This window comes from Pleurodeles waltl, chromosome 7, assembly GCF_031143425.1.
Source record: "Pleurodeles waltl isolate 20211129_DDA chromosome 7, aPleWal1.hap1.20221129, whole genome shotgun sequence".
In the NCBI taxonomy this organism is placed as follows: domain Eukaryota; kingdom Metazoa; phylum Chordata; class Amphibia; order Caudata; family Salamandridae; genus Pleurodeles; species Pleurodeles waltl.
Genome location: NC_090446.1, coordinates 734297581 through 734324516, shown reverse-complemented (window position 1 = coordinate 734324516; position 26936 = coordinate 734297581). Strand labels below are relative to the sequence as shown.

The 26936-nt window shown below is 42.7% G+C and overlaps 1 protein-coding gene across 1 annotated transcript in view; it reads left to right on the top strand.

Annotated features, from left to right (window-relative positions):
• The window catches only part of UBE2B (ubiquitin conjugating enzyme E2 B), a 101834-nt gene extending 90908 nt beyond the window's left edge, over positions 1–10926 (top strand). The window contains exons 5-6 of the mRNA XM_069199213.1: positions 4801–4889; positions 9433–10926. Coding sequence (XP_069055314.1) covers positions 4801–4889; positions 9433–9561 — 218 coding nt within the window. The 3' untranslated portion in view covers positions 9562–10926. The remainder of the gene's footprint in view (positions 1–4800; positions 4890–9432) is intronic.
• The last annotated feature ends 16010 nt before the right edge of the window (positions 10927–26936 follow it).

Sequence of the window (26936 nt, the reverse complement as noted above, 5' to 3'; positions counted from 1 at the left end):
TGTTAATGATCATGTTTTGGCAAAAGGCGGGGCCACGGAGATGACGTGCACTGAGGGAGATAGATTGCAAAGCACTCCCCCTCAAAGCGCATGTGTGTTTGGCTGGCAGTCTCGGGCCCATCGAACACACTTGAGCTGTAGGCTCCCACCAGCTTAGCAACACAGTTGGGCGCTCCCAGCCAATCCTGACACTGCTGTGAGCAGTGTCAGGATTGGCCGCAGGGCAGGCTGGGAGCCTGTGCCTTACCGCAGCCAGTAGAGGAGTGCGGTGTGGCATGATGCAACCCTGCGTTCAGGTAAGTTGAATTTTTTTTATTTAATTTTATTCATATTTTCTATACCCCCCCCCCCACATATCTGCCCCCCCTCGCACGTGCAGTTTCACTGTGCCCCCTTAAACACCACGAGCTGTGTCTGTGTAGAACATGACACTCTATGCAATGGTGGAACACCAGCAACTTGCTAAAGGAACTGCAATCCCTAGACCCAGTTCCACAGAGGAATATAAAAACGGATGCCCCCCGTAAAGAAATTGGGAAAACATTCACAGAATTTGACTGTCCAGGGACATTAAAATCCCAGTCAACAAGCTCTCCACATAAACACCTGGAACTGCTAGCTTTTCATCTTGCGATGATAGCTTTCCTTCCTCATCTAATTGGTAAGGTAGTCCTCACCAAGACTGACAGCATGACAGCCATGTATCAACTTCAGAAATGGAGGCACCAGATCCCCTCAGCTATCTCACCTAGCCCAGAATATTTGGAAATGGGCTCTCTATTGTAACATTTACCTCTTAGCAGAATACTTGTTAGGAGTGGTCAGATTATTAAGTGCATCCAGACAAGCTGTGCTAAAGCTAAAATTACCTTAAACTATCCCTCCTAAAGCCTATTACACTAGAAAAAAGGAGCCTCTGTGGCCTTTCTAGGGAATATTCCTATTGCAGATATTTGTAAAGCAGTTGCATGGTCCATGCCACATACTTTTACAAAACATTATTGGGTGGACATTCTGGCTCGCCAGCAAGCCTATGTTCATCAGACAGTTCTACATTCACTTTTCCAAACCACTGCTACTCCCAGAGGTTATCCACTGCTGTGCTTGGAGGATTGCTTTACAGTCTATGCACAGCATTTGTATCTACATCCAAACATGCCTCGAACTGAATCTTTTACTTGCCCAGAAAGCATCTGTTTGGGGCATGTAGTGCTGTAGATTCACATGTGCCCACCTTCCTCCCTGGACGCCTGTGTTAGTTGCAGTCAGTTTATTATTTCTTACTTTCCTCTTTGCATGGACATCTTTCTCTATATTACGCTGCACTTCACATTTCATAGTCACCCGGCATGCAGTAAAACAATCTAACAATTGAGTCGATGAGCATGGCATTACCAGCAGGAGGAGGAGTCAATACTGACTCTAAAGACTTTCTTCAAAGAAACACAATTTACACACATCTGAGCCCAACATTAGATGACAGGATTATGCACAGCATGTGAATCTACAGCACTACATGCCACAAATTTTCCTTCCGGAGATTGATGTGGGCTGTTCGATGTGAGTGAAATTTGTCAAACCTGTAAACGTTTGGAAGTTAGCCAGGCATGTCAGTTTTGCACTTAGCATAGAGATTGACTAGCCCATACCATCTGTGTTGGCCAGACATTTGAAGCAGAACATAACTTCTGCTACCAAAGTTTTGTGAAAGATATTCTAATGCAGTCACTGTGTTTTGGCAGCATTGTCTGTTAGCTCATTAGCAGATTTATAAAGTTTATGAACATTGTCTCTAAACACACTGAAAACTGACAGGAAAGGTGAGTAGTGAACGTACCCCCATCCGCAGTCAGACACCAGAAGGACTCATTTGGATTACCCCAAATAAGGATATTCTAATGGAATATTGTTTGCAGCTTCTAAATTAATTGAAATTAACTGAAAATGGGGTATTTGAATAGCAGCTTTACTGTTGACAAATATTTTTGAGACTGAATTGCACTTTTTAGATGTACAGCTGTGATTATACTGATTGTAATTAACTGCCAATTCATGAATGTCCACAGCTGCCTCATAATTATAATTCATTATAAAAACTCCTGTAGGAGTATAAAAAAGTATCAAACACAGTCCACCCCAAAGGGTGCCAGGATACAGATGTACATATTATAGCAATAACTACCCCAAGTCGAAGTTCAAATCATCCTTGTATACATCACTATTATGTCCTATCTAAGGATAAATAGTATTTTATCTTGCAAAGTAGGTTAGTGTGTGAATTTTAAACATGTGAGCATGATGTTCATGTCCTTAACAGAGTGAGATCCCCAACTTTTGATAGTTCATTGAGCTTTGTATAACTTTACGTTGGTATCGATCGCTTGAATTGGAGACTTTATCCATTGGCAAAGAAAAAATGTGAAAACATGGAATATGACATTTTCCCACAAATTAAAGCAGTATGCCATAGTATGCAGCTGCTTAACACCTACATCATGTAGCCTAAAATGTTATGTCCTTTTTTTTTCTCTTTACAAATAAAACAAACACTGGCAAACCAAGAGGTCTGGTCTTCTTTTCGCCATAGCTGTACAGCACCCCCAATGCTGTGCAGCGTGTTTAAATAAGAATAAAAGAAAAGCCTATGATGCAGCCACCCATGAAATTTTGTAGGCACATGTAATTCATGCCTTTTTATGTTTTTTGGTTCTTTGTACTTGATGATCTGTGGTGAATGGGTAAAAAAAAAAGTGAAGCAGCATGAAGGGCATGTGAAGAGCAAGGAAAGTTACAGCTTTGAGAGAGCAGCGTTGAGCATAGTTGATTAAAACAGAGCACAATGGATCTAGGTAGTGGATAAGCATAAGGATGAGAAAGCAACGTGGGCGAGAATCACAGGAGCACTTGTTTTAGTGGGTGGAGAGAAACTCACGAGTGAGAGAGCAACATGGAGCACAGAAGAGGGAGGAAGAGCACACTAGGAAGACACCTGGAAAACACATCACATCTTGTGGAGTTCTGAAGACAAAAAAAAAAGTAATTCCCTAAATGTGATCATTAGAATGATGAAAGTAATTTAGTAGTGCTCCAGAGGAGGGACAGACATAAGATGGACAAGAAAAGGCATTAATTAAATAGGACATTAGAGTGGCAGTAAGGCCAACCAATGGAAATCAATGGTTGGGCTTCAAGCCCCCGCTATGTTCTGGGTTATCTCACAATATGTCTTTCTCTACCTGACAGCAGAGCTATCTGGTAGGTTTACCTAAAAAAGATCAAGTCTTTGTTGGTGCATGGAAGACAGCAGTTCCCCAGAGAAAGTTCTCTTGATTAAACCTTTTTTACCCCAAATTAAATATGGGAAAATAAGTAAAAACAATTGGAAGGAGAAAAAAGGAAACAAGGCAAAGTGGCTAAAGATGTAAAAGAAACCATAAAAGACCTAATGCCTGTGGTAAGATGTCAAGCATCTGACACTAAGTATGAGGTTTGAGAGTATGTCAGTTAAGCTTCTGATGTGAGTTGTCGGAAAGAAAGCAATGGATAGGTTGGGACAGTGGTGAGAAAACTAATGACTTTTACTACATTGTGCTACAGGTATTTGCAGCCCATTGAGTCAAACACCTGCAGGTGCGGGGAATCTGATAAGGAAGGCTTTGTTGAGAAGTTGACAACCCTAACGTGTCCATGGATGACAAAGAAATACTGGAAGGTGCTTTAACACCAGAGATTATTTCAGACCCTAGGCTGTGCTGTGTAGTGGGAAGGTCTTGGACACCAGTAATCTACCACCAGAATTTTTGCAAGGGCTTCTCTATTAAATTTGTGGATCATCTCTTTATGTTTAAGAAAAACCAGAATGTGGGCTGTCTCCCAGAAAGCCTTTGGAATGCAACCCTGATGCTCAGTCACGGATGGAAAACCCAGGAGTGAATGCACATCATACAGACTGATGGCAGGAATATCAGTTTCACTATTAATTTGAGCTAAGATATAGGTGAATCACTTGGCTTGGGGAAGTCAGACAGGCCCTGTATCACCTTTATGTCAAACACATACATGGCCTCAGTTGCTCCTGATTGTCTTCTCATTTTGCTAGATAACCTTTATATTATTAGGCACGTTCATATGATCAGCATCAAGGTAGCTTCAGCATAGTGGGCACTTTGGTAACTCCACATACCTTTTCAAGCACTATGTCATGAATGTTTGCTTTTGATTTAAGAATCTTCTTAACTAGACATTTGAGTTTTTAAATGTTGTCTCTTGGACCCCTTTAAATGAATGTTGTCTTGTATATGTTTTCCAAAGTCCCTTGAATCTCAGTCATGTGACGTCAACAGTGAAATAAGTAACTGAGAAGGAAAGCAGGTTCATTGGATGTTGTGGGTCATATTTATTTTTGTATGCTTCATAAGTTACTTATTTTTCACAGGGTAAAACTATTGTCTTGGTATACCACTGACGTTTGTGTCAAGTTGTTTATTTACTGTTCATATAATCCATTTTGTAATATGCAGATTGTAGTACTGTTCTGAAAACTATATTAATTGTAGCTGTTGAGTAGCTATGATTCAAAGAAGATTTTGGTTTTGAGCTCTTTTCACCCAAAGCAGTTATTCCAAACATCTAGGGTGTCCCTTTCCAGTTCTGTGATCGCTACAAAGGAATGTTATTGGACAAAATGAACAGCGCAATGAACATTTATGGGTGCTTATTTAAAGAATTACTAATGTAATTTGGTATGCAATACATAAATTAACTTGTTTTGTGTTCATTAAATTCTTGATTTACATTCAGTGTATGCAGATGGTAGTATATGTTTAGACATCCTTCAGAATCGCTGGAGTCCAACATACGATGTCTCTTCTATTTTAACTTCCATACAGGTAAGATTTGCAACTAAACTTCAGATAACTTTATACAAGTGACTTCAAACCTGTTAAACCATATAATTAACGTTTTTTGTTATTCAGCTTTTACATCTTTGTACATTCAGGTTTTACATTTCTGATGGTGAGCATAGCATTATACTCCAGAAGCATTTCTCAGCAGTTTACTTCAAAGAAATTGAAGAAAATCTAGTCTATTGTTAGTGTATTTCATTAATAGATACATTTGTGCGCCCCTCTCCCTTTGCATATTTTTTTAAGTTTTCAGGATAAAATGAAAAGATAGCTGTTTGAGTAGCTTATTTTGCTTTAGAGTGTTTGTCTGCTTGTGTTTCCTAGTGTTTTGTGTCCATATTCATGCTTGAATGCCACACATAAATAATGCAGCATGTTATCTATTCAGGTTTAATTATTTATTTTTGGTTATTAGTATCCTTAGTTGATTTGAAGTTTTATGCCTTTATTGCCAGACAAACTGTAGCCATCCACAGGTAAATCGAGTCATAGGCTTATTGTCCGCAGATCAATCGATGATGAAAATCTGTACCTCAGTACAGCTGTTTCTTGGTTTAGAGAAAAAAGCCAAGGAAATTCATGATGCATTCAAGTGGAGCTCCAAATGGTCTTTAGATTCCAATTTGATTACATACAATGAATATGCGGATGCATAGGCAACTGTGCTCTTCTAAAGAATTACTGTACCGTCATAACAAATGTCTATAGTTCTTGACAGGCAGTAGTATTCGTGTCCGCTGTCTCTAATAGATGCAATCACCATATGACGATGGAGGACACACGGCATGGACCTGACAGATCGCTGTTCTTGTAAGTTCCCTTCTCCAATCCAACTCAGTGGATGGAGACACGTATAACAAAAGTGTTAACCGCAGGGGACAAAACACATGCTTGCTGAGAACCTTACACAGTGGCTCTGAAAATGAATGTAAACTTCATATATCTTTGAGCGAGGAGTAAATATATGGATGTACAGATTAACTGTCATTCCCACTGATTATTTAGTCACCTTTAAGGATCCTTGTCTCATTCTATAAGATGAATACATTTGTTAGACTATTCAGCTTTTGATTTTTAAACGTAATTGTAACTACATACATTAAGCCAAAAACTGGTGAATGATTATTGATTGCTATAACTTTCTATACTAATCATTTATTTGATTGACCAGGGTATGGGCACTCTTAGTTAAATTTCTCTGCCCCTTTTACACACTCTTCTCGCTTCCCGCACTAGATCACTCATAATTTATACTGAAAAAACAAAGGTTACAGGAACGTTATAGTTAGGTTGATGTTTTACCCTTACAAAACCATAGAAATTCTGCACTCATAGTTATTCTTATGTTAAACTATAACGCGTTGCCTAAAGTTACTTTCCAGCACAAGTTATAGTTTATTCAGATGAGCATAATTATAACTGTTGAATTTCTGTTGTTTGGTATGGGTAAAAAGTCAACCAAACTGTAACATCCCTACAATCTTCTATCCCCCAGTTAATTTCTATATTTTTTTAATGAAAATGTAATATCAAATTACAGCACATTAATACACTCATTGCCACATGCGACTTTTGGCCATGCGTGGGAAGGGGTTTGCCTGGGGCTAGGCCCTGCGGCAAACTTAAACTTACATGTATCATACCCAACTCTCTGTGGGGTTGGATGCAGTGGGTGTATTTTTTTTTTTCCAATATATATATATATATATATATATATATATATATATATATATATATATATATATATATATATATATATATATATTTTTTATGGATCCACAAATCATTTGCAAGTTTAAACTGGGGGCCATGCTGACCCCTTTGATTGATCCGCAGATCAGATGAAAAAACAAATCCCTCCCCCCCCCCCCCCCCACTTCACAGATCCCCACGAACAATTCTACACAGTAGCTAAAGTGAGTAGCAAACTAGCTTTTAAAATTATGTGAAGATCTGTCAAACGGCACCAATGTTATGAGCAAGACAAAAAATGCTTTGTCTATGGGAAAAGTTGGTCCGAACTGTAACTACCTACTTGAGATGTATATCTCCAACCATCCATCCGGACATAAATTGTTTGGGTTTAAGGACAATATGTTTTTATGTTTATTTTGCCTAAAAGAGGGCCAGTTTCCTAAAACACAAGCCCTTTGGCCGACGGTTTTCAGTACCATAATATAGATGTGTGAGAGAGGCTTGCCTGCCTGTAAGATGAGATGTGTATCTATATAACCGGGATGTGCTTTGATCTACATTGGATGTTTTACTTCATTGCTGCAAGAATCATTCTTTATCATGCAAAACACTGCAGCATGTCCTATTTTTGAAAGTGCTTCTCCATGATTTTTCTAACTAGATTCTTTGGTAAGGCCTTATGATACACCTTCACTCATGGCCTCATCGGTTATTTAATGAAAGATAATCACATACACCACCAAATTGACCTCTCATCAGCACATCAGATGTAACTGGTTTCATATGATTTCATAGAAAAACAATTTCTTGGAATACCATTATTGAGAAACCATTTCATCTAAACTGTTTAATGGAAATTTTCAGGATGAGTGGTGTTTACCTTGTTGTAGAAACCAGTTAATAGAATGTCTTTTTGGTCGCAATTGGCATTTGAATGCTTATTTTTAAGTGTAAATGCAATGGTTGCAGGTCTCACTTTCAGAAACAGTTTTGACAGATTTATTTCAGTGCTTTACTTCAGGGTACATTATTTATTTTGTATATCTTTTACATTCTCAAGCAATTACTTTGCATGCTTTTAATTCACTGACCCATCACCACCTGTAAACGCCATGCATTACTGCCCCCTCCCAAACCCTAAACACCATCAATCCCTGCCCCCAAAACCCCTCACCACAGCTAAACTACACTCATCCCTGAAGGCTAAAAGCCCGTTCTACCCCAGTACTCCACCATCACAGAATCATAAGAACACTCATTACTCCACCCATTTCTGAACCCTAAAAAACCCTTTCTACGCCTAAAGCCCATCCATCCCATATCCCATAAAACACCTCAGCTCGACCAATTGCCACCCGTTTCTGAACCCTAACAACTGTCACCGCCCTTTAACACCAGCCATCTATGACCCGTATGGACTCCTCATGACATTAAACTCTTCATTCCTGAACTCTAAAAACTGCTTTCTACATCTAAACACCACCTGTTCCTAAATCCTTAAAACGCCCCTCCATCATAAGCGCTACCTCTTCCTGAACCCTAAACACTCGTCACCACCCCACTGCTACCCATAATTGAACCTTTAAGCCCCCACCAGCCCTAAACTAACCCATTCATGAACCATAAAAGCCCTCAACACCCTTACACTGCACTCAATCTTGAAACCTAAAAAACACCTTACACAGTTGAACACCACTTGTTTGTGAACCCTAACAACCCCTCAGCTCCCCTCACTTCACCCATCTCTCAACTCTAAAAACCCCTATCCAATTATTCCTGATGCTTAAAAACCTCTCATCACCCTAAACATTAACCACCCCTTAACCCAAAATCCCCACAGTAGGCTTAAACTCCACCCATGTTTAATGCAATTTTGTACCTTTTCCTTTATACATTTGTACCTTACAATGTTACCTTTTTAAATTTCTTTCTTTTTTTTTTTTTTTTTTGTATTTCCTTAAAATAGTTTTCCCATGATCTGGTGTTTCCTCCAATGTGGTTTCTCAGTTTTAGTTATCCATTAACACACATCACTACTACTACTACTACTACTTGACTGCAGTAAACATCCAAGCAGTAGATGCATGCAGGCTGTCATGTCAACTCCTAACAAAGTGCAGGGAAACGAAACCCACCATCTTTTACAGCGTTGCAGATTTTACAGAAACAGTATTGGGCAACCACATGCAGCACAGAATTGAGGCTGGGCAAAATATCTCTGTTAATTGGTCATGAATGTAAGCAGTCCGCTCCCCCATTCTCCCCACCTCATTACAGATAAAACGACACCCCTGTACTAGAATTCCACTGTCAGTCAACTTCTAATCTAGATTGATGAAGGCAGACGAACAGACAGTCTTGTAATGAACCTCGTTTCAACAGAGGGTGGCTCTTCTGAGAAACATTTGGTAAAATTGAGAGCATGTTCAGTGTCTTGTACACTTAAAGCAGCAAAATGTATGAAGTATCAGACTGAGAAAAGTAGTAGTTCAAATATAGAATAGAGATAGATGGACGGAAACCCTTAATGTAATCCCTTATCCAAGTTTTGTGCCTTAACAAAGGAAAGTAAATCGCTCTTCATTCAATTATAAATGTGATAAAATCTGTTAATTTAATGTTTTGTGGAAAGGAAATATTTCTATTATTTGGTTAATTTTGTTGACAAATATTTGTACTTCATTTAGTCATGAATGTGCCTATTAGGTTTTATACTTTTGTATTTTAAATCCCTGATGATCCTTCTGAACTAAAGTATCATCACTCTCCCACTGCTGTTCATTATTCAAATGAGTACTGATATGGGTTTGTTCATCTTCTGTTTCCATAGTCCCTGCTTGACGAACCGAACCCAAACAGTCCTGCAAATAGTCAAGCGGCACAACTTTATCAGGAAAACAAACGTGAATATGAAAAGAGAGTTTCAGCCATTGTGGAACAAAGTTGGAACGATTCCTAATACCTGATTACTTTGCACAGTCCTCCTCATCATCCTGTCCTCTGCATTGTGTAAACTTTTAACTTTAAGTAAAACAGAAGACTACCAGAAATTTAAGTGCCACAAGTTTTAAGGAATTAAGTTCAAAGAGTTTTTTGAAAACAATGGAAATTATTTGTGTTGGGAAGGTTTCACAGCTTGTGTATCCCAATTAACATACTTTTTATTGCATGGTATGAACTAAGTTATTTCTGCATTTGTAAAATACCCTGTTTGTATTTTTTTACATGTGTAATGGCGTGGAAGAATATACAGCTTTTTTTTTTGTAAATCTGTATTTTTCTTTTTTTTTTTCTCCCTCAAAGACTGAATGCCTTATTTGTCATGTGATTTAATTAGGTTTATAAATTAAAGAAGGCACTTAATGTTACGCGTGGGGGTGTGTGTGTGTGTGTGTGTATATATATATATATATATATATATATATATATATACACACATATATACACACACACACACACACACAAACGTAGCGCTAGGCTTGTTTTAATTATCACTTATTTCCTTAGGAATTTGAGGTTTTATTTTATGCACTTGATAACTTGTAACTGGTTGTACATAAAAATAGACTCTTTACATTTAATTGCTCAAATGTGGTTTCTCATTCAAAGAATGATTTGGACATACCCTCAAAACGGCTTATTTACCTCTATAGTGTTAGAGACTCTATGAATAATTTTATATCTTTGCATTTTTTTTTTTTAAACTATTTTTATTAACTTCTGTTTACATTGGAATCTTGGACATCTATTTAACTAAACTTCTGACCCCCCACACATGCACTTTTAAATGAAGATCTATGTTTAAGGATAGTGGATGGTAGTTTATGAACCATTGTGTTTAAAGCAATACATTTAAGTTTAGACGGAACAGTGACTAATATCCGTTTTAGTTTTCTTTTCTTTTTTTTTAAATTGGTGTTTGATTTGTTTGCACTTTTATGTAATACAAAGTTGTAAATGAATGGTTTTATATTCCTACTAGATGAATGCATAGTTCTGGGGTGTAAGTATGGTCAAGGAAAATTGAGCATTTCAGTACCAAACAGATACCTGTTTTATATATACTAAACAAATCCTATTACATCACACCATTTAAAACCAGGAATGAGGCAAAAATTAGGATCTAAACTGCAGCTTATTTCTGCAGAACCTCAACTGCTTTCAAGTGAGTAGCCATAAGGTGATTAACAGCATTATAATTTTTTGAGATTATTTGAAAATCTTGAATGCCTTCTCAGCTGGAAATCTGTATAGCGTTGCACCTTCAGATAAATATTTATTTGTATGACATATATGGGAAAAATTAAAGAAAAGTTCACATTGACCCCCGCATTCCCAAAACAACTGATATTCTGTGACAATGAAGTGACATGCTTGATATGTATTTTTTGTCCCCTATTTTATTCTTCCATTGGTCTGGAAAAGTCTTGCACGAGAAAAGAAGCTGTGTCATTGGAGTGGTTTACAAATCAAGAGTTATGAATGTGCAAGGAAAAAGCCTGATTTCGATCAATATTGTTTTATAGGAATCTTAAAAAAAAACACACACACACACAACACCCCCCCCCCCCCCCCCCCCCCCCCCCCCCCAACTCCACCTCCACCTCTCTCTCTGTATTTAGTCTCTGTAGGGCATTGTTGATGCCTAGCAGGCATAGAAAAGGCCAACATCTTGAATATCTGTGATGCCTTAAATTAGCAGCTTTAAAAAAAAGAAAAACAATTGTTAGGACTTTTCTATATGACCTGAAATAGACGTGGATGCTGAATGTGCCCATGTTAAATGAAGTATGAAATGACATAGGTGCAGTCTGAGGCTCATCAAAAGTATCTCTATCTTATCACACAAGGCATCCTGGGTATAAAATTGGTGACGCCTAGGAAGGAGATGAAACGTAATAGTTTGTATTTTAGCCCTCAAACATGTTCAATTGGAGTGAGGCTTTTGGTGAAGCGAATTTTCAAGACATTAGTTTATGGCCTTATTAAAGAGCCCTGTGTGAGCTTTCAATGTACAAATCGTGAAAGAAACCTGGTGCGAATGTTTGATTTCATGTCTCTGTATCACTGCACACTTTATACGCCCAAACTTTTTAGTTTTCCTTTTAATTTTTATTTAGTTCGAAATGGCACAACAAACACTATAATTTGTAAATGGAACATCTCTTCCTTGCCCGGATAAAACCTTAGTGTTCATAGTTCACAAATTATAGTACAGTGCAAGAAATTATTTTGACAAAGTAGTACATTAAAAATAAAATGCTTGTAGCACATGTGGCTGTAGATACACATGATCTTCCTATAGTCTACGACTCGGATTTTATGTTGTGCTTTTTTTTTTTGTTTTTTTTGTTGAATAAACTTTGAGTCATGGGATATTGTGTGACTTCATCAGTGTTCCAAAGTGCCTTGGCACCAAATCCACCCTTAGAATATTGTTAATTTGCCCTGTGGTTTGTACTTGTTTCTAAATGGTCCAAAATTGACAGGTTCGCCCAAGTCAGGAGAACAGCCCTTCTGGTGCCACAGTAAACAGAGAAGGATTGGATTATGCAGGCGAACATTTCAATGTCACCATATGTGCAACCAATAGAAGCATATGGATGACTACAGAATAATGGACCGAACACTCTTCGATTTTTGTTCACAGTGCTACGCCAAGTATCCTTTGACTGAACAGCATGGCATCTGTAATCTTTGTCTCTTCGCCAAGCATAATGTGGCCTTGTGTGAGTGCCGTGCAAAGGTTTGACGCAAGAGCACATTACACTAAAAGATAGAAGCATTGGGTGTATCTTAACTAGCACAGTCTGCTAGCAGTATGCCAGATGTTCTCGGTGACCAACACCTGTTTAAAGCTAAGCAAAAGAGGCAGGACCACCAGGAGTGCCAGCTCATGGCATATGCCCAGTCCACAAATGGTGTCTTCTTTTGACTGATGGGGACAAGATAATTTCTTTTTTTCCTCCAATGTAAAGCATTTTTACACATTAACCACAAATCGACTCATGCTTGTCTCAAGTGGGGACAAGATTAAGTTAGCCCCATTGGAATCAATGTAGTGGGGCTTAAGAGTAAGTCCACTTGTGTGTCGGCTGTGGGTTCTACCCAACGCTGAATGACACCAAGAAGTCGCATACGAATGCTATAGTATTGAGGCAGAGCAACCCTCGGGCTCTGGTTGACACAGAGACTAGACCTCGGAGCCAAGCAGACTGCCAAGGAAGGGAGCTGAAAATCACACCTCCATGTCTAAGGGTGCTTATGATGACCCTTCTTCAGGGCAGAAGTTAGTGCCGAAACAACATTGGAGAACCACAACTTGACCTTTGGCCCCCAGATCTGACGCTTCAGAGGCCCCTGTTGCCAAAAGACTTGCAGAAGAACTAGATGCGAGGGAAAATAAACTTTTCATCCATCCTGATACTGGGAATATTTTGGCAAGACCGAAGGTGAAATCTCAAGCACGTTGCTGCCCATACTTAACAAGAAAAGGCTTACTTTCAAGGAAGAAATCACTTTGGAGAAACCTTAGAGCGTGCAGATGAAACGACTCAAGAACAAGGCCACAAGCCCTATGCCATTGCAGATTTCCCCCAGGCACTCGCCACCTCCTCCTCCTCCTCACCTTCACCTTCACCTGCTCCTACACTCGCATCCTCAACCACCTCCACTCCTTCACACACTCCAGTGGATTCAGTCCTCTCTTACTCAGATGCCACCTGTGTTTATGGGGAGGGAGACCCATTTGACCATCCTGGTAGAAAGGGAAAGGGACAGGGACAGGGACAGGGACTGGAGCAGGGGATGATGCATCAGACGAATATAATAACCCAGAAGGTGACCCAGCCATTGAGCCCTACCACTTCAAACAGTCTCCCCTCAATGATACGCAATAGTATCACAAAGTGAAACAGAGGGTGACTTGTAACTATAAGGTGGAGATGTACACTAAAGAAGGGGACTTCCTGGTGGTAAATCTTTCATAGATTGAGCACATAGTCCAGTTCCTACCAGAGTTCAAGAGGAAGCTCAGACAGACAGCCCCTGATAACTTTAAAGACTCTTTGAGGGCTCAGGCGGTTATGCCTAGAGTGGAGAGGAAGTTTAAGTCACTCCCAGTGAACCACTGTAGATCAGTGGGCAAGTTCCTGCAGACTCTAGAGGTGCATGTGGCATGCAAGAGGATGTTCCCCCCCAGCCCCCCAAATAAAGAATAAGGAAACCAAGTTTCTGGATGCTGCACGCAGTAGGGTCATAGGAGTGAATACCTGGTGTTAACAGCTTGGTTAACTTACTGTCCTATCACTGAGATGTGATGAGGGCCCTCATACAACACTTCAGAGAGGCCTATAAGAAAAGGGGCAAAGAGGTGGTTGCAGAAAGAAAACATATTTCACAACCACTAGATGTGCCCTTGATGCAGCTTACACTATTATGTAGTGTTCTCCTCCATCGACATGCATGGATCTTTGTCTCAGGCTTTAAGCCAGTGGTGCATCCCCATTCAGTGGTGAAGATATCTTGAGTCAGAGTCATTGAGCCATTGGAAAAGGTTGAAAAACACAATCACATTGTTGAGTCCATGGGTGCACTACAACCCACATGCCCAAGGTGGTCTCTTCTGTGGCACTAGGTGAGAGGGTGGGGTAACAGAGCAACACCACCAACCCAACCACAGTCATACCAATGCCAATTGCAGGCTTTTCGCAACTCCCACTGATTTAAGGGCTGCTAACTCGGTGGTTACAGGTGGAATAAAGGTTGAGGAAGGTGAGCCTCTGGAAAGAGAGCCCCCACTCCTAAGCACTGGCTCTCCATTCATCCTCCACCTGTTCGAGGGGAGGATATCAGATTTGCACCAGTAATTGATGGAAATCACATCAGATCAGTGGGCCTTGGCATTAATCCAGCAGGGCTATTGCTTTGAATTCCATTCCACCCTGCCCTACATACCAACTAAACCACACAGCCGCAGTCAAGATCATGTAACTTTTCTACAAGCTGAGGTTTCAGATTTGTTACAAAAGAGTGCCTTACAACCAGTGCTCCTACATCAGCAAGGTGAGGAAGTCTGCACACTGTACGTCCTCATTCCAAAGAAGGATGGGTCATTCTGCCTATACTAGATCGGATTCCATTGAAACAGTACAGCCTGTTGTTACATTTCTATATGACTTGTCTGTGGGATGTCATCCCACTATTTCGACAAGGTGGATTTTTGCCTATGTTATATCTCAAATAAGCATATTTCCATATCCAGGGTTGGCTGTTCCTCTTCGAGAGCAGTATTTTCATCTGGATGACTGGTTGATCAAGAGCAGCAGCAGACAGCAATGTCTAGCACACACACAGACAGCACTCAGCCTACTATACAGCATAGGGTTTCCAGTCCATGCCTGAAAATCTCATCTTTGATCCCAGCAGATTCAACCCTACCTAGAATCAGTTTTCAGTGCTGTCACGGGTGGAGCATATCTAGTCAGCAGAGTCTGATGGCATTCCAACAACTACTGCCTCTTTTTCATGACACTTGTCCCTCAACTGTAAGAATAATAATGAAGATGCTAGATATGATGGTGGAATGTATAGTGATTGCCAGGATGCACATCTTTCAACATTATCTTGCAGAGCAATGGTCACAAGCAGAGGGCCACTGGGAAGATCTAGTGTTGATAAATGCAAGAACTCTGACGTTACAATGGTGAAACACCAAAAACCTGTTAATGGCAAAGTCCTTTGTAGCACTTCTTATTGCAGGTGACCATTTCAACCAGTGTCATTTACAGGGTGGAGGGCACATCTAGTCAACAAGACCATATAGCGCACTTGGACTTCCATATGTGAGGGCCAGCATATCAGCTAATTGGATTGGCCATATTTCTGGCTAGCAAAGCGTTCTACTCTATGGCAAGGCACAAGGTAGTACTAGTGCGAACAGATAATGTGGCAGCTTTGTACTACATACAGAAACAAGGGGAACACACACCTCCTCTCACATTTGGGCCAAAGGATTTGGCATTGTTACTCGCCACTACATACACCTGGTGGAGCATCTTCTGGGGGGACAACTGCTTTGCAGACATCCTAAGTTAGACAGAACAGCGAGTTCAGGAATAGGACCTCCACCAAGTCCTCAGGCAGTACTTCCACAGGTGTGGGATCCACATCCACACAACTGTTCGCCACCCAGAAAATGCATAATTTCACCTCTTGGTACCTACAACCACAGTCCATGGACAATGCACTATGAATGAATTAGTCAGTGATATGTACTTACTCTTTTTCACCTTTTCCATTCATGCCATATGTGGTCAAGAGGAGGCAACTATCAGCTACCCTAATTCTGCTAGCCCCCAACTTGAGCCTTACAAACCAGGTACTCTATGCATCCTAGATATGTCTGTCATCCTGAAGGAGAAACTTGCCATCAGGCAGAACCTTTTCTCAGCAACCTGGTCACATCAGACACTCAGCCTTGCCATTTGACACTTGAGGTCTTAAAGTTTGGAAACTTGCAGCTTCCAGAGGAATGTATGGCCATTTTAGGCAAAGCACACAGGCTTATCACTATGGCCTGTTGAAGCCAAATTGAAGTGATTTGTCCATTTCTGCTTTTCTAAACAATTTAACCCATTTAAGGTTTTTGTTTAGGCTATAGTGTCATACCTCCTTCACTTTCATACAGCTTTTTTGGTTTACACCTCTGTATGTCTTCACTTAGGACTATACCATAACTGGGAACATGTTTCTGTCTTCTGTATTTGGGTAGTAAAAGTGTTGATTGAAGGCTTCAGAGTTCTACCCCCAAGAACACCTCCTGCTTGGGACCCTAATATGGCACTGACATGATTCTGGGGCTCCCTTTTGAACCACTTTACTCATGTCAATTGCATTTCCTTTCAGTGAAACCTGCTTGTCTTGAAGCATAGATGAATTAGTGAACCTCAAGCTCCTACTATCCCAGAGAGATTTATACATGTTCAGAGTGATGTTTAGGACAAACTATATCTTACCTGAGGTGGTATCCCCTTTTCATGTCAACCAGACTATTAAGCTCACAATGTTTTGTTTTAAAAAAAAAAGATTTTTCTTCTTCCCCTCTAACCGAATACAGTTGAAGAGAGAACATTACATACTCAAGATGTTTAGTGGGTTCTTACACATTACATTGATAGGACTAGACCTTTTAGAAGGACCAATCAGCTTTTCATAGTCTTTGCTAAACCTTATAAAGGGCAGTCCATTTCTAAGACAGTAATTGTGAGGTTGGCTTTTAAATGAATTCGGACAGCTTATGCAAAGACAAAATAGGTACTCCCTATATCAGCTAGGGTCACTCTACATGTCAAAAAGGGAGCTAATTTGAGTTTCCTGTGCAGAATTCCTTTAGCTCAACACAACACACATTCACAAAACATTATTGTGTGCAAATCTTATCAACAAGCTGTAGTTGGCCAGCCTGTTTTGAGAACATTGTTTCAAACATCTGCATCATCTGCTCTTTAGTCACCGCAAAGATGAAACTGCTTTACAGAAGATGCAAAGCATGTGCATCTACAGCCCGTATGCTACAAAAAATGTTATATATTCATCTGTTTATAGCTTGTAATTCTGTAGATGCACATGAACTCACCATCCCCCCCTGTAAGTGGGCAGTGAGAGAACTTGTTTTGTGTGATAAATACATGTATCTGCTTCAGTACAATGAGTTAGGTGCATACATACTACTCTCAGCCCTCCACTTTAACTTCTTACCTGCTGACCAAAAAGCAGTCTAGGAGTGGAGTATGTGCCCATGTGCATTGAAAAACTAAGGGAGGAGTTGCACAATAGCCAGAGACTCAAAGCTTCTTTGAAGTAAAAAAAGAAAAACATCTACGCCTAACACAAAATGGTAGGTGTGGGCAAAACATGTGAGTCTACAGCACTATAAAATAGTAAAAGATTTTGAAAGGGTAACATGTTTGTTTTATGAGCTATTTGTATAATATGCACATTTATTGCACAGTGACAAGTCTAAAACGTTTATGGTAAATTTCCTTTGGGGTATTTTCCTTAAAATCTAGTGTGCAATACTAATTTGTAAAGGTTAAAAGATTTTGGTATTTGAGACATTCATTGTCTTGTCTAACTGTATTTGAATATTGAAAAAAAGGAGAGTTTGCAAAATAAGCTTGTTGTTTGTGCAATAAAAATAGGACAGCATTGTCTGTTGATCAAGCTTGTCTTGCACTATTAGCTGTTGATACGATTTTTCTTGACCTTCATTTGGAGCGAGGATGGGGACTGATCGCAGAGCCCAAAACAACACTCGCTTTGAGAGGTTTTTTGCTGCTGTTTCTTTGTTGCTTTTAGCAGAATGGGGATATTATGTTTCTTAGCAGTCCTATTTCACTTTTCATTTGCAGGAAAAGCTTAATGTTCTTTGTCAGAAGTGAATGGCATGCCCAGTGAAGTGAAGTACAAATAAGAATTATTCTTAGAAAATTGAGCTAAGCTAATACATTGAAAAATAAAAAATAAGTTACCTGTTCTTAGAATAAACTTAAATAATCTTTAACATTATTGTAATAAAGCAGGTAAGACACAAACTGAGGCTGAGGGAGGATGGGAAAATGCAGAAAATAGTCTGAGGAACTTTAATCAGATAAAATAGTATTGTCTGGACTATTGACTGGATTTAATAATCAGTTGTATACATCAAAAGCCATTTTTCTGCCCCTTGCACTATCAGTTAGGGGCACCAGGTAAGGTTGTCCACATTTTTATCTCTACTTCATATGGTGCCGTTTCTGTTAATATTACAAACGTGTCCAGATATGCCTTTGCTAGTGTTACCAGTCTGGGCATATGCACATGTTAGTTAGGTCTTATCCTCTGATCCATTTCGTGCTATTCCTGCAAATAAGCCATTGCTTTGGAATTTGGTGTAGCTTTGGGTAATGAATTGAGAAGTGAAAAAACTTAAATTCTTAGCAGATGCTTACAGAAGTCCCAGTTAACTATTATGTCAATACATGGAAGTGGTTTCCTATGAAATATGCAGTTTTAAGAAATTACATTTTTGAAGTTACTATTTGGGATGCTGTCTGTCTCCTAAAGAAATTAAAACACCTACCATTGACATTGCTGGTTCGAGGAACCTTGATGTCTTCTACCCAAGATCTTATGTCAAGATCTAACCACAGGTTAGGTATGACTGTTTTGATTATGCTATGGGTTTCTTCAGCCATTAGAGCAGATGCTATTTTTAAAGCTATTTTGGTTGCCTGATTGCATCTGACCTGTCAATGGCAAGATTCCAAACATCCAGAAATACGTAGATGGGTATAGAAAGTTTTTGAGCTCTACTGCACTTCTCACATGATTCTTGTGGATATAAATCTGTCTGATGTAGATTAAAAAAAGAAACGTTTTGTTACTGCTGGGAGCTATGTTGCTGCATAATGGTATGTTTGAAGTATGTGTTGCTGTAAATGCACATGCTCTGCATACTTCTAGCATCTAGTGTTGGGCTCCTCAGACACTTGCAATTGGCTTTTCTTTGAAGAAGTCTTTCTAGTCACAAGTTATATAGTTACTTGCACCTTAGCTGGCAATGCACATGGGCACTGACTCCATACTTTTTTTTTTTTTTTTTTCCCCCTCCTCCTGCCATTGGGTTTGGAAGTGCATGGCTGGGGCTCCAAAGTTTGCTGCGTTTCTTTGCTTCCGTTTGAACCCAGCAAATATATGCCTTGAGTCTGAAATCTGGAAAATAACAGTTGCCCTTTTTTATCTTTCTATTTTCTTACCTTCCCGAGACCGACCTACATCAACTGCACACACCATAGGGTTTTGGGCCTTCTCAACGGCGTTCAAAGACTCCTTAAGGGAGAATGTACACAAGGCTGATGGAACGTTCCCTCTTTTGGAACTGTCCTCAGTGTTGTGAAGTTTCCTTGTATTCACCCACAACCAGGTATGTAACCTATGTCTGTTTCCTAACCATGCTGACACCACTTGCAAGGCCTGCTTGATCTTCTGTTCAAAGAAAATTTTTGATATTGACAGGAGATACAGATGCAGGATTCGGATGACACCACCAACGTATTTGGGAAAGTCTTCCCACTGTGCGGAGGAAGGTGATTGAGGCCAGGCCTTTAGGCATCCTACTCCACCAGCCATCACACAGTCCAGAATTAATCTTATGTCCCACCCCCGAGCTTGAAGACCTCCAGACACGGGATGACTCTACGCCTTTAGGACCCTAAATGAATTCCTTTGTCGAAGCATGAGTATAACTGAAACCATTTTGCACACCAGGCCTTTCGAACTTCCTTCAGTCGAGGCAGAGCACTGCCTGCAAAAGAGTTGGGTTTCCAGCTCTAGAGCAAGGCCTCAGCCCTCTGAGTCCCTGCTGCCTTGGCACACTGGTGGGCATCAACAGAAACGCGCCCCCCCCCCCCCACTCCCTTCTACCGGGGCCGAGTGGAGGTGGCTGCCGTGGCTCTGTCGCCCCGGACTTTGCTGCACGGCGGGTCCCCAACTGAGGGACAACAACCAGAACGGTCCCTGCCCGAACACGGGTGAAGGCGCGCGGTTAGTGTTGTTCGCCTGGCCGCGGCGGTGACATCAGGGGCATTTGGAAACCGGGGCCGTCGTCCCCTGCCCAGCACTACTTGAAGAATCCTTCCCCCTCCTGGCCGAGCCGGCATGGGGGGCCGCGGCGCCTGCGGGGGAATCGGTGGGGGGAATGAAGGAGCAGCCCCCCCCCCCCCTCTCTCCTTGCCCCTGCTTCTGGGGTGCCTCTGCCCCCCCCAATTCCAGCCAGAGGCTAAAACGGCATGCAGAAGACACACGGGGCCACACGACTGGGGGCGCCTCAGGCAGCTGTGCGTCCTACAGTTAATTGCCGGCATTATGCGCCACTGCTGCCTGGCCTGCTTGGAGTGAACACAAGAGGCCACGAGAGCACAAGAAAGTCGAAGAGTCACACACAGTGGGGTGAGGGTGAGGGCGCACCATCAGTGCAATCTGCTGCCTAAGTAATATTTAACAGCGCTGCGCAGCATCTCTGAAGGTGCCCAACAGCAAAGCAAAATGGCCGGGAAATCCAAATCAGCAAAAAGTCAAGACCGAAATACACATGGACCAGCATCTGGCGACCAACAACTAATACCAACCTTACAGTCACTGGAAAGCACACTCCAAGCCCACTCCTCACAATTCGAAAAAGTGCTACAGGCGATCATGGACACTAAATCCTCATTGGCAAATAGAATAGACACAGTATCACAAGACTTGAACCTACTTAGAGTGGACCATCACAAACTGTCCGAGAGAGTGAAATCAGCGGAAGAGGTGTTGAGTGAGCTGACACCCAAGGCCTCGGATAATCAAAAACAAATTCAACGCCTGGATGCAGAGGTGAAGACCATATGGAGATGGGGGGAGGAGGCGGAAGGTAGATCCCGCCGCAACAACGTACGCTTCCTAGGATTCCCCGAAAAATCACTGGACCAAAGCTTGGAAATATCGCTAGAACATTGGCTAATCAAAGAAGTACTAAATGGGCTCCCATCGAAGTTCTTCTCTGTGGAAAGGGCGTACAGAGTCCCGGGGAGACCTCCGGCCCCGGGCCAACCACCAAGACCGCTGATAGCCATATTCCTAAATTACAGAGACTGTGATGCAATACTACAGCAGTTCCGCAACAAAGGCCCATTCAAATATGTTAATGCTTATCCAGACTTCACTCAGGAGGTACAGAGACAACGTAACTCCTATGCCAAAATTAAACAACGACTACGTGAGCATATCATCAAGTATGCCCTACTGTTTCCTGCTAAATTAAGAGTGATATCAGATGATCGCACTCACGTGTTTACCTCCCCAGAGGATGCCTGGACGTGGCTCCACGCCAAAGGGCTCGCATGATCCCAGGAGGGCACTGACGAGGGTGAGGATTGGCTAATCTCCTCCTCGTGGAAGTGCACCAAGAAACAAACTAAGGGACAACCCACTGAGAAACAGGCTGCAAAGGAAAGAGCAAAAGTCCTGAAAGAAACTCCCCTGCTAACACAGAACTCCTTTGAGGCTCTCCGGGCGATCCCCGAGGACAGCTTGGAATCAGACTCGGCTAGCTCAGATTCTACATTAACAGACGTGCTAAAGGGCCCAAAGCTCACTCCCAGGTCTGCGGATGCACTCGGATTGTGAGCTGCTGAGCCGCTGCTCCACTTGAACCGATTGTTAAACTTGAAGGACAGCATAGGACACCTGTGTGCGCAAATAAACGTCGGAGGATGCTACCCCCGCCGCTGAGTATCTTTTGAACAATTCTCTTCTCTCCACTAGGCGCACTGTTTGAAGTGGCAGAATATGTGAGGCGGGGGGAACCACCCCGGGAGCGCCCAACTGCATTTGCAGACTAGGTCTGCGGAAGGATGTGAGCCCCGTAAAAGAGCCACATCTGGTCGGTAAAATAGACTCCACAGATATCCACATGGACACAGGTTTGTTCACACAACAGTTGGGTTAGGGAACCAGTTGGGGTGGGAGGGGGGAAAAAAGTTAACTTGTACACTATAGGTCTATTCAAAACACAGGAAACACTGCTGAGGCTGATGAGCTTAACTAGATATGCGGCAGGGCGGGGAGGTGTCTGGAAGGGTTTAGCAAATTGTAGTGTCACACGCAGATTCACCGCACTCTAGCACATGGCTCAAAACGCAAACCACACCGTACATCAATATGAAATAGTCACTTGGAATGTGAGGGGCCTGGGGGCACCGAGTAAAAGGTCCCAGGTACACGCATGCCTCAGGCGCCAGGGCATACACATTGGCATCTTACAGGAGACCCACCTTCTGGACCCTGATTTACAGGAGCTGCGGGGTAGGGGGGGGGGGGGGGGGGAGGACAGATCATAGGCACATCATACTCGGCCTTTGCTAGAGGAGTTTTGATATGGATAGCTGGAGGCATCCCTTATCTCCAAACTTCGCACAGGATAGACCAAGGGGGCAGATATGTGGCAGTCGAAGGTTAGACAGCAGACAGGTATCCATGATTGGGATATACGCCCCTAATAGAGCCACAGCTGAATTCCTGGGTACACTCGCTCCAGCATTATTGGTAAACCCTGAAGCCCCGGCCATATGGGGCGGTGATTTCAATAGCATACCGAATACAGTATTAGACAGGTCAAACACCCTCTCGAAAGCGACAGCAAACAGAAACACCAGATGCCCACTGCAGGCATGGGCTGGCGACATGAGACTCCATAATGTATGGCGCATGAAATACCCACAACAGAGGGAATACTCATTTTACTCAATACCACACAAGGTACATACCAGAATAGACATAATATGGGGAACCCAGGACATATGCACAATGGTTAACAGGACAGAATACTTAGCCAGGACACTATTGGATCACTCACTGCTTAAAATAACACTGAATTAGGGTAGGAAGCGCCCAGCGATCCCCACGTGGAGACTACAGGTGGAAGCTCTCCATGATCAGGCATTCACAGAAGCACTGAAACAGTACTGGGAAATAAATGACGAATCTACAAACCTAAGAGCGGTAGAGTGGGATGCACACAAGGCAGTGGTCCACGGCCTATGCATCTCAACCACTTGGGGAGTGAGACACACTCTACACGCAGAGGTCAGCAAATTGGAAAAGAAATTGAGAACAATAGAAATTGCAGTAGCGAGAAATGAAACACCCTACACGGCGCTAAAAGAAGCGTGCACAGAGTACGCTGAGGCTGATACCAGACTCCGCTGACATGACCATAAATACCACTTAATGCGACTACAAACGGAAGGAGACAGATCCGGCAGGTTGCTGGCTTGGCTCCTACGCGAGGATCGGCAGTGGTCACCCATTGGGGCTATAGGGACAGGCGCAGGCACAATGGCTACCACGCAGGAAGAGATAAACGACACGTTCAGGGAATACTACACGACAGTCCTTCTTGGTGGGCTCACCCCTGGTGCAACTCTCACAAGCAGATAGGGAGACATTGGAGGCCCCTCTGACGCTGGGGGAATTAAACTTAGCCCTGGCGCAAATGCCCATAAACAAAGCACCAGGCAAAGATGGTCTCCCGCTAGAATACTACTACACTTTTACGACACGCCTAAAGCCTCATTTGCTGAAAGTGTTCAAGGAGGCATGGGCCAACAAGATATTACCCCCAACATAGAGAGAGGCAATGATAGTGGTTCTTCCTAAACCAGGGCGCGATCCCATGGACGTTAAATCCTACAGACCACTCTCGCTTCTAAACTTAGATTGTAAAATATTAGGTAACAGGTTAGCCCCCTGCATGCACACCCTGATACACGAAGACCAAAACGGGTTCATCCCAAAACGTAACACCTTTCTAAATATCCAGAGCGCAAGGGGAGACACTCTCCCGAACGCATACGATGAAATGGTGCTCTCACTAGACATCGAGAAGGCATTTGACACACTAGAGTGGGATTTCTTATTCACCACTATGCAGCGAATGGGAATCGGCCCAAACTATATACGCTGGGTACAGACATTATACACCAAACCACAAGCCAGGGGGAAGACAGGTGGGGTTATATCAGGTAGCTACCCAATCACTAGGGGCACACGGCAGGGCTGCCCCCTTTCTCCCCTGTTGTTTGCCATAGCAATGGAACCACTAGCCACGCAAATACGTGTGATGAAGGAAAGGTGGGGGATAATCAGAAATGGGCTATATCACGCTATATCACTATACGCAGACGACGCCTTAATATATGTACAGAGAGGAAGTGAGTTGCTGCCCCCAGTAATATCGCTGCTGTCCGAGTACGGAGGGATATCGGGCCTAGTGGTAAACTGGGAAAAATCGTGCGTGTTCCCACTACCTAGATGACCCCTGCCGAAACAGGAAAATGCCCCAGACGCCTGAAATGGTGCTTTGACACATTTAAATACTTAGGGGTCCACATATATCATAAAACAGAGGATCTCAGGGATGGCAATTTGGGGAGAGCACTGGCCTCCATGAATAAACTACCACTATCACCACTGGGTAAGGTGGCTGTAGCGAATATGCTGATACTGCCCAGGCTGCTATATTACTTTGCTGCACTGCCACTCAGTGTCCCTAGGAGCTTCTTCAGCCATCTGAATGCGGTCTTACTGCAGCTCATATGGGGAGGGGGTAGGACGCGGGTTGCACTTTCCACGCTGCAGTGTCCAATTGGCGCAGGCGGTCTGGGCGCCCCCAACTTTTAACTTTACTATGCTGCCGCACAGCTACAGTGGATGCTGAACTGGATCCATAGGCCCGAGTCGGCAGAGTCCGCCTGGTTGTCGGCTCGACTTCAGGGGGCTCCCCTGCTCACATGGCTAACAAATAAAAAAACAAAAAGCGCGATCGATAACCAATTAATGGCAGTGGCACATTCGTGCTGGGGGAGGTATGTTCAAAAAGGATACAAGGACCTCCCTTACTCGCCGCTCATCCCACTGGATCGGCTCCCTGGCTGGGCCGAGGCTGGGTCACACTCGCCCGCGGTCTGGTCAGAAGCGGGTATACAATCAGTGGGAGACTGTTTTGAGGAAGGCAAACTAATGTCATTTGAATCTATACAAGCCCCCACAGCTGTGAACCTGGGACAATTTTTGGCTTACCACGCCATATGCCACTCAATTAAAAAAACATGGGCGGCCGGAGATCAAGAGCCAGAGATCTCTTCCACACTACATCACATGTTGAACTACGACACCCAAGCAAAAGCAGTGTCGAACCTATACAAACTCTTGAGTAAGTCCCCTGAACCCATTTTGGAAAAGGCAAGGGAAAGGTGGAACGCTGTGCTACCGGACCCGATTTCACAAGAAGAATGGTCAAAAGCCCTATACTACACCCGCAGGGTGTCAAGAAACTCCAGATTCCGTTACACACAGTTCAACTACACACATCAAACATATTTAGCGCCAGCCAGGATTAAACGAATGTTCCCTGGGTCGGACCCGGCCTGCCCTAGATGCAATGCCCCAATGGCACAATTCTACCACATGGTCTGGGACTGCCTTTGGGTACAAAAAGAATGGACTGGGGTGGTAAAAGAAATCACAGAAATGACGGGACTCGTACTGGGAGTGGACCCCAAGTCCTGCCCGTTTGGACTTAGGACAAAGGAAAAAAAAAACATAAACACCTACATAAGTTTGCAGACCTGGCCTACGTGATGTACAAAAGATTGATAGCCATGAACTGGAAAGCACCCAACGCGCCCGATCTTAAAGCTTGGCACACCCTCACGCTGCGTTGGTCCCGCACAGAGCACCAGGTACTAAGGAAACTAGCGCGGGAGGGTCAACAACACACAGGTTGTGAAGCATGGGAAATGCTAGTAGCCAAACTAGAGGCAAAAAAATGACGAGAAACCACAATGAGCTGCGTAACAACACAAACACCCAGATAACACCCGCCTACCTACAATACTGTCACGCAGCCGTCCGTGACCTAACACACCAGTTGTGGACACATCCAATTTCACTATCAACGCCCTACACCTGCCGACATCCATATTAGCCACCAAGCGAAGGACACCTACACAGAACTCACATACATGCACAACTCCATCACGCGCCATTAATATTCCAATAGTACGGCACCCCCGACCATCACCAACAAGTAGTCCTCAGGAGGGTTGAGGGGCTCACTTACATTAAAATTTAAGACTTTTTAGCCAGAAGCAGCAGACAAGAATACTGAACGATATAATTGGACCTAGATGTGTACATTTTGTTTTAGTTGTTTGAATGTAAAGGGTTCACTAGATCAACCGCATCCTGTTAATGTGATTATAAATGCATGGCACAGAGATCTGTTTTGCAAATTTCAATAAAAATATATTTAAAAAAAAATAATTAATGAGTGTGGTCATCACCCCAGATGACAGAGCTACGTATCATAAGTTCATACAAAGGGCTGCTGCTTTGCACAAGGTTCAGATACACGTTCTCCATGAGAGCAGCAGTGTCCTTGTTGAAACCTGTAAATCAGAGAGGACAGTGCCCATGCACAAAGGGGTGTTGATGTTGGCCTTGGATACTTTTAAAGAAACAGTCAAGGCCAGGGTGGTCGTCCCTGGGGTAGACAAATTATGACAAATCTGCTGCAGTGACTCCCCCCCCCCGCCTCCAAAATACAAAAGGGGTGAGGTAATTGCAGATTCCCTGGTAAGTCATACTGCGCACAAGTATGCTAACTCTCGAGGCTCGTGCGGCGCACACCTGACTGATAAAGAGTCAAAATTCATGTTCCAGGGACAAAGGGTGGCAGTCGGAACCCCCACTCAT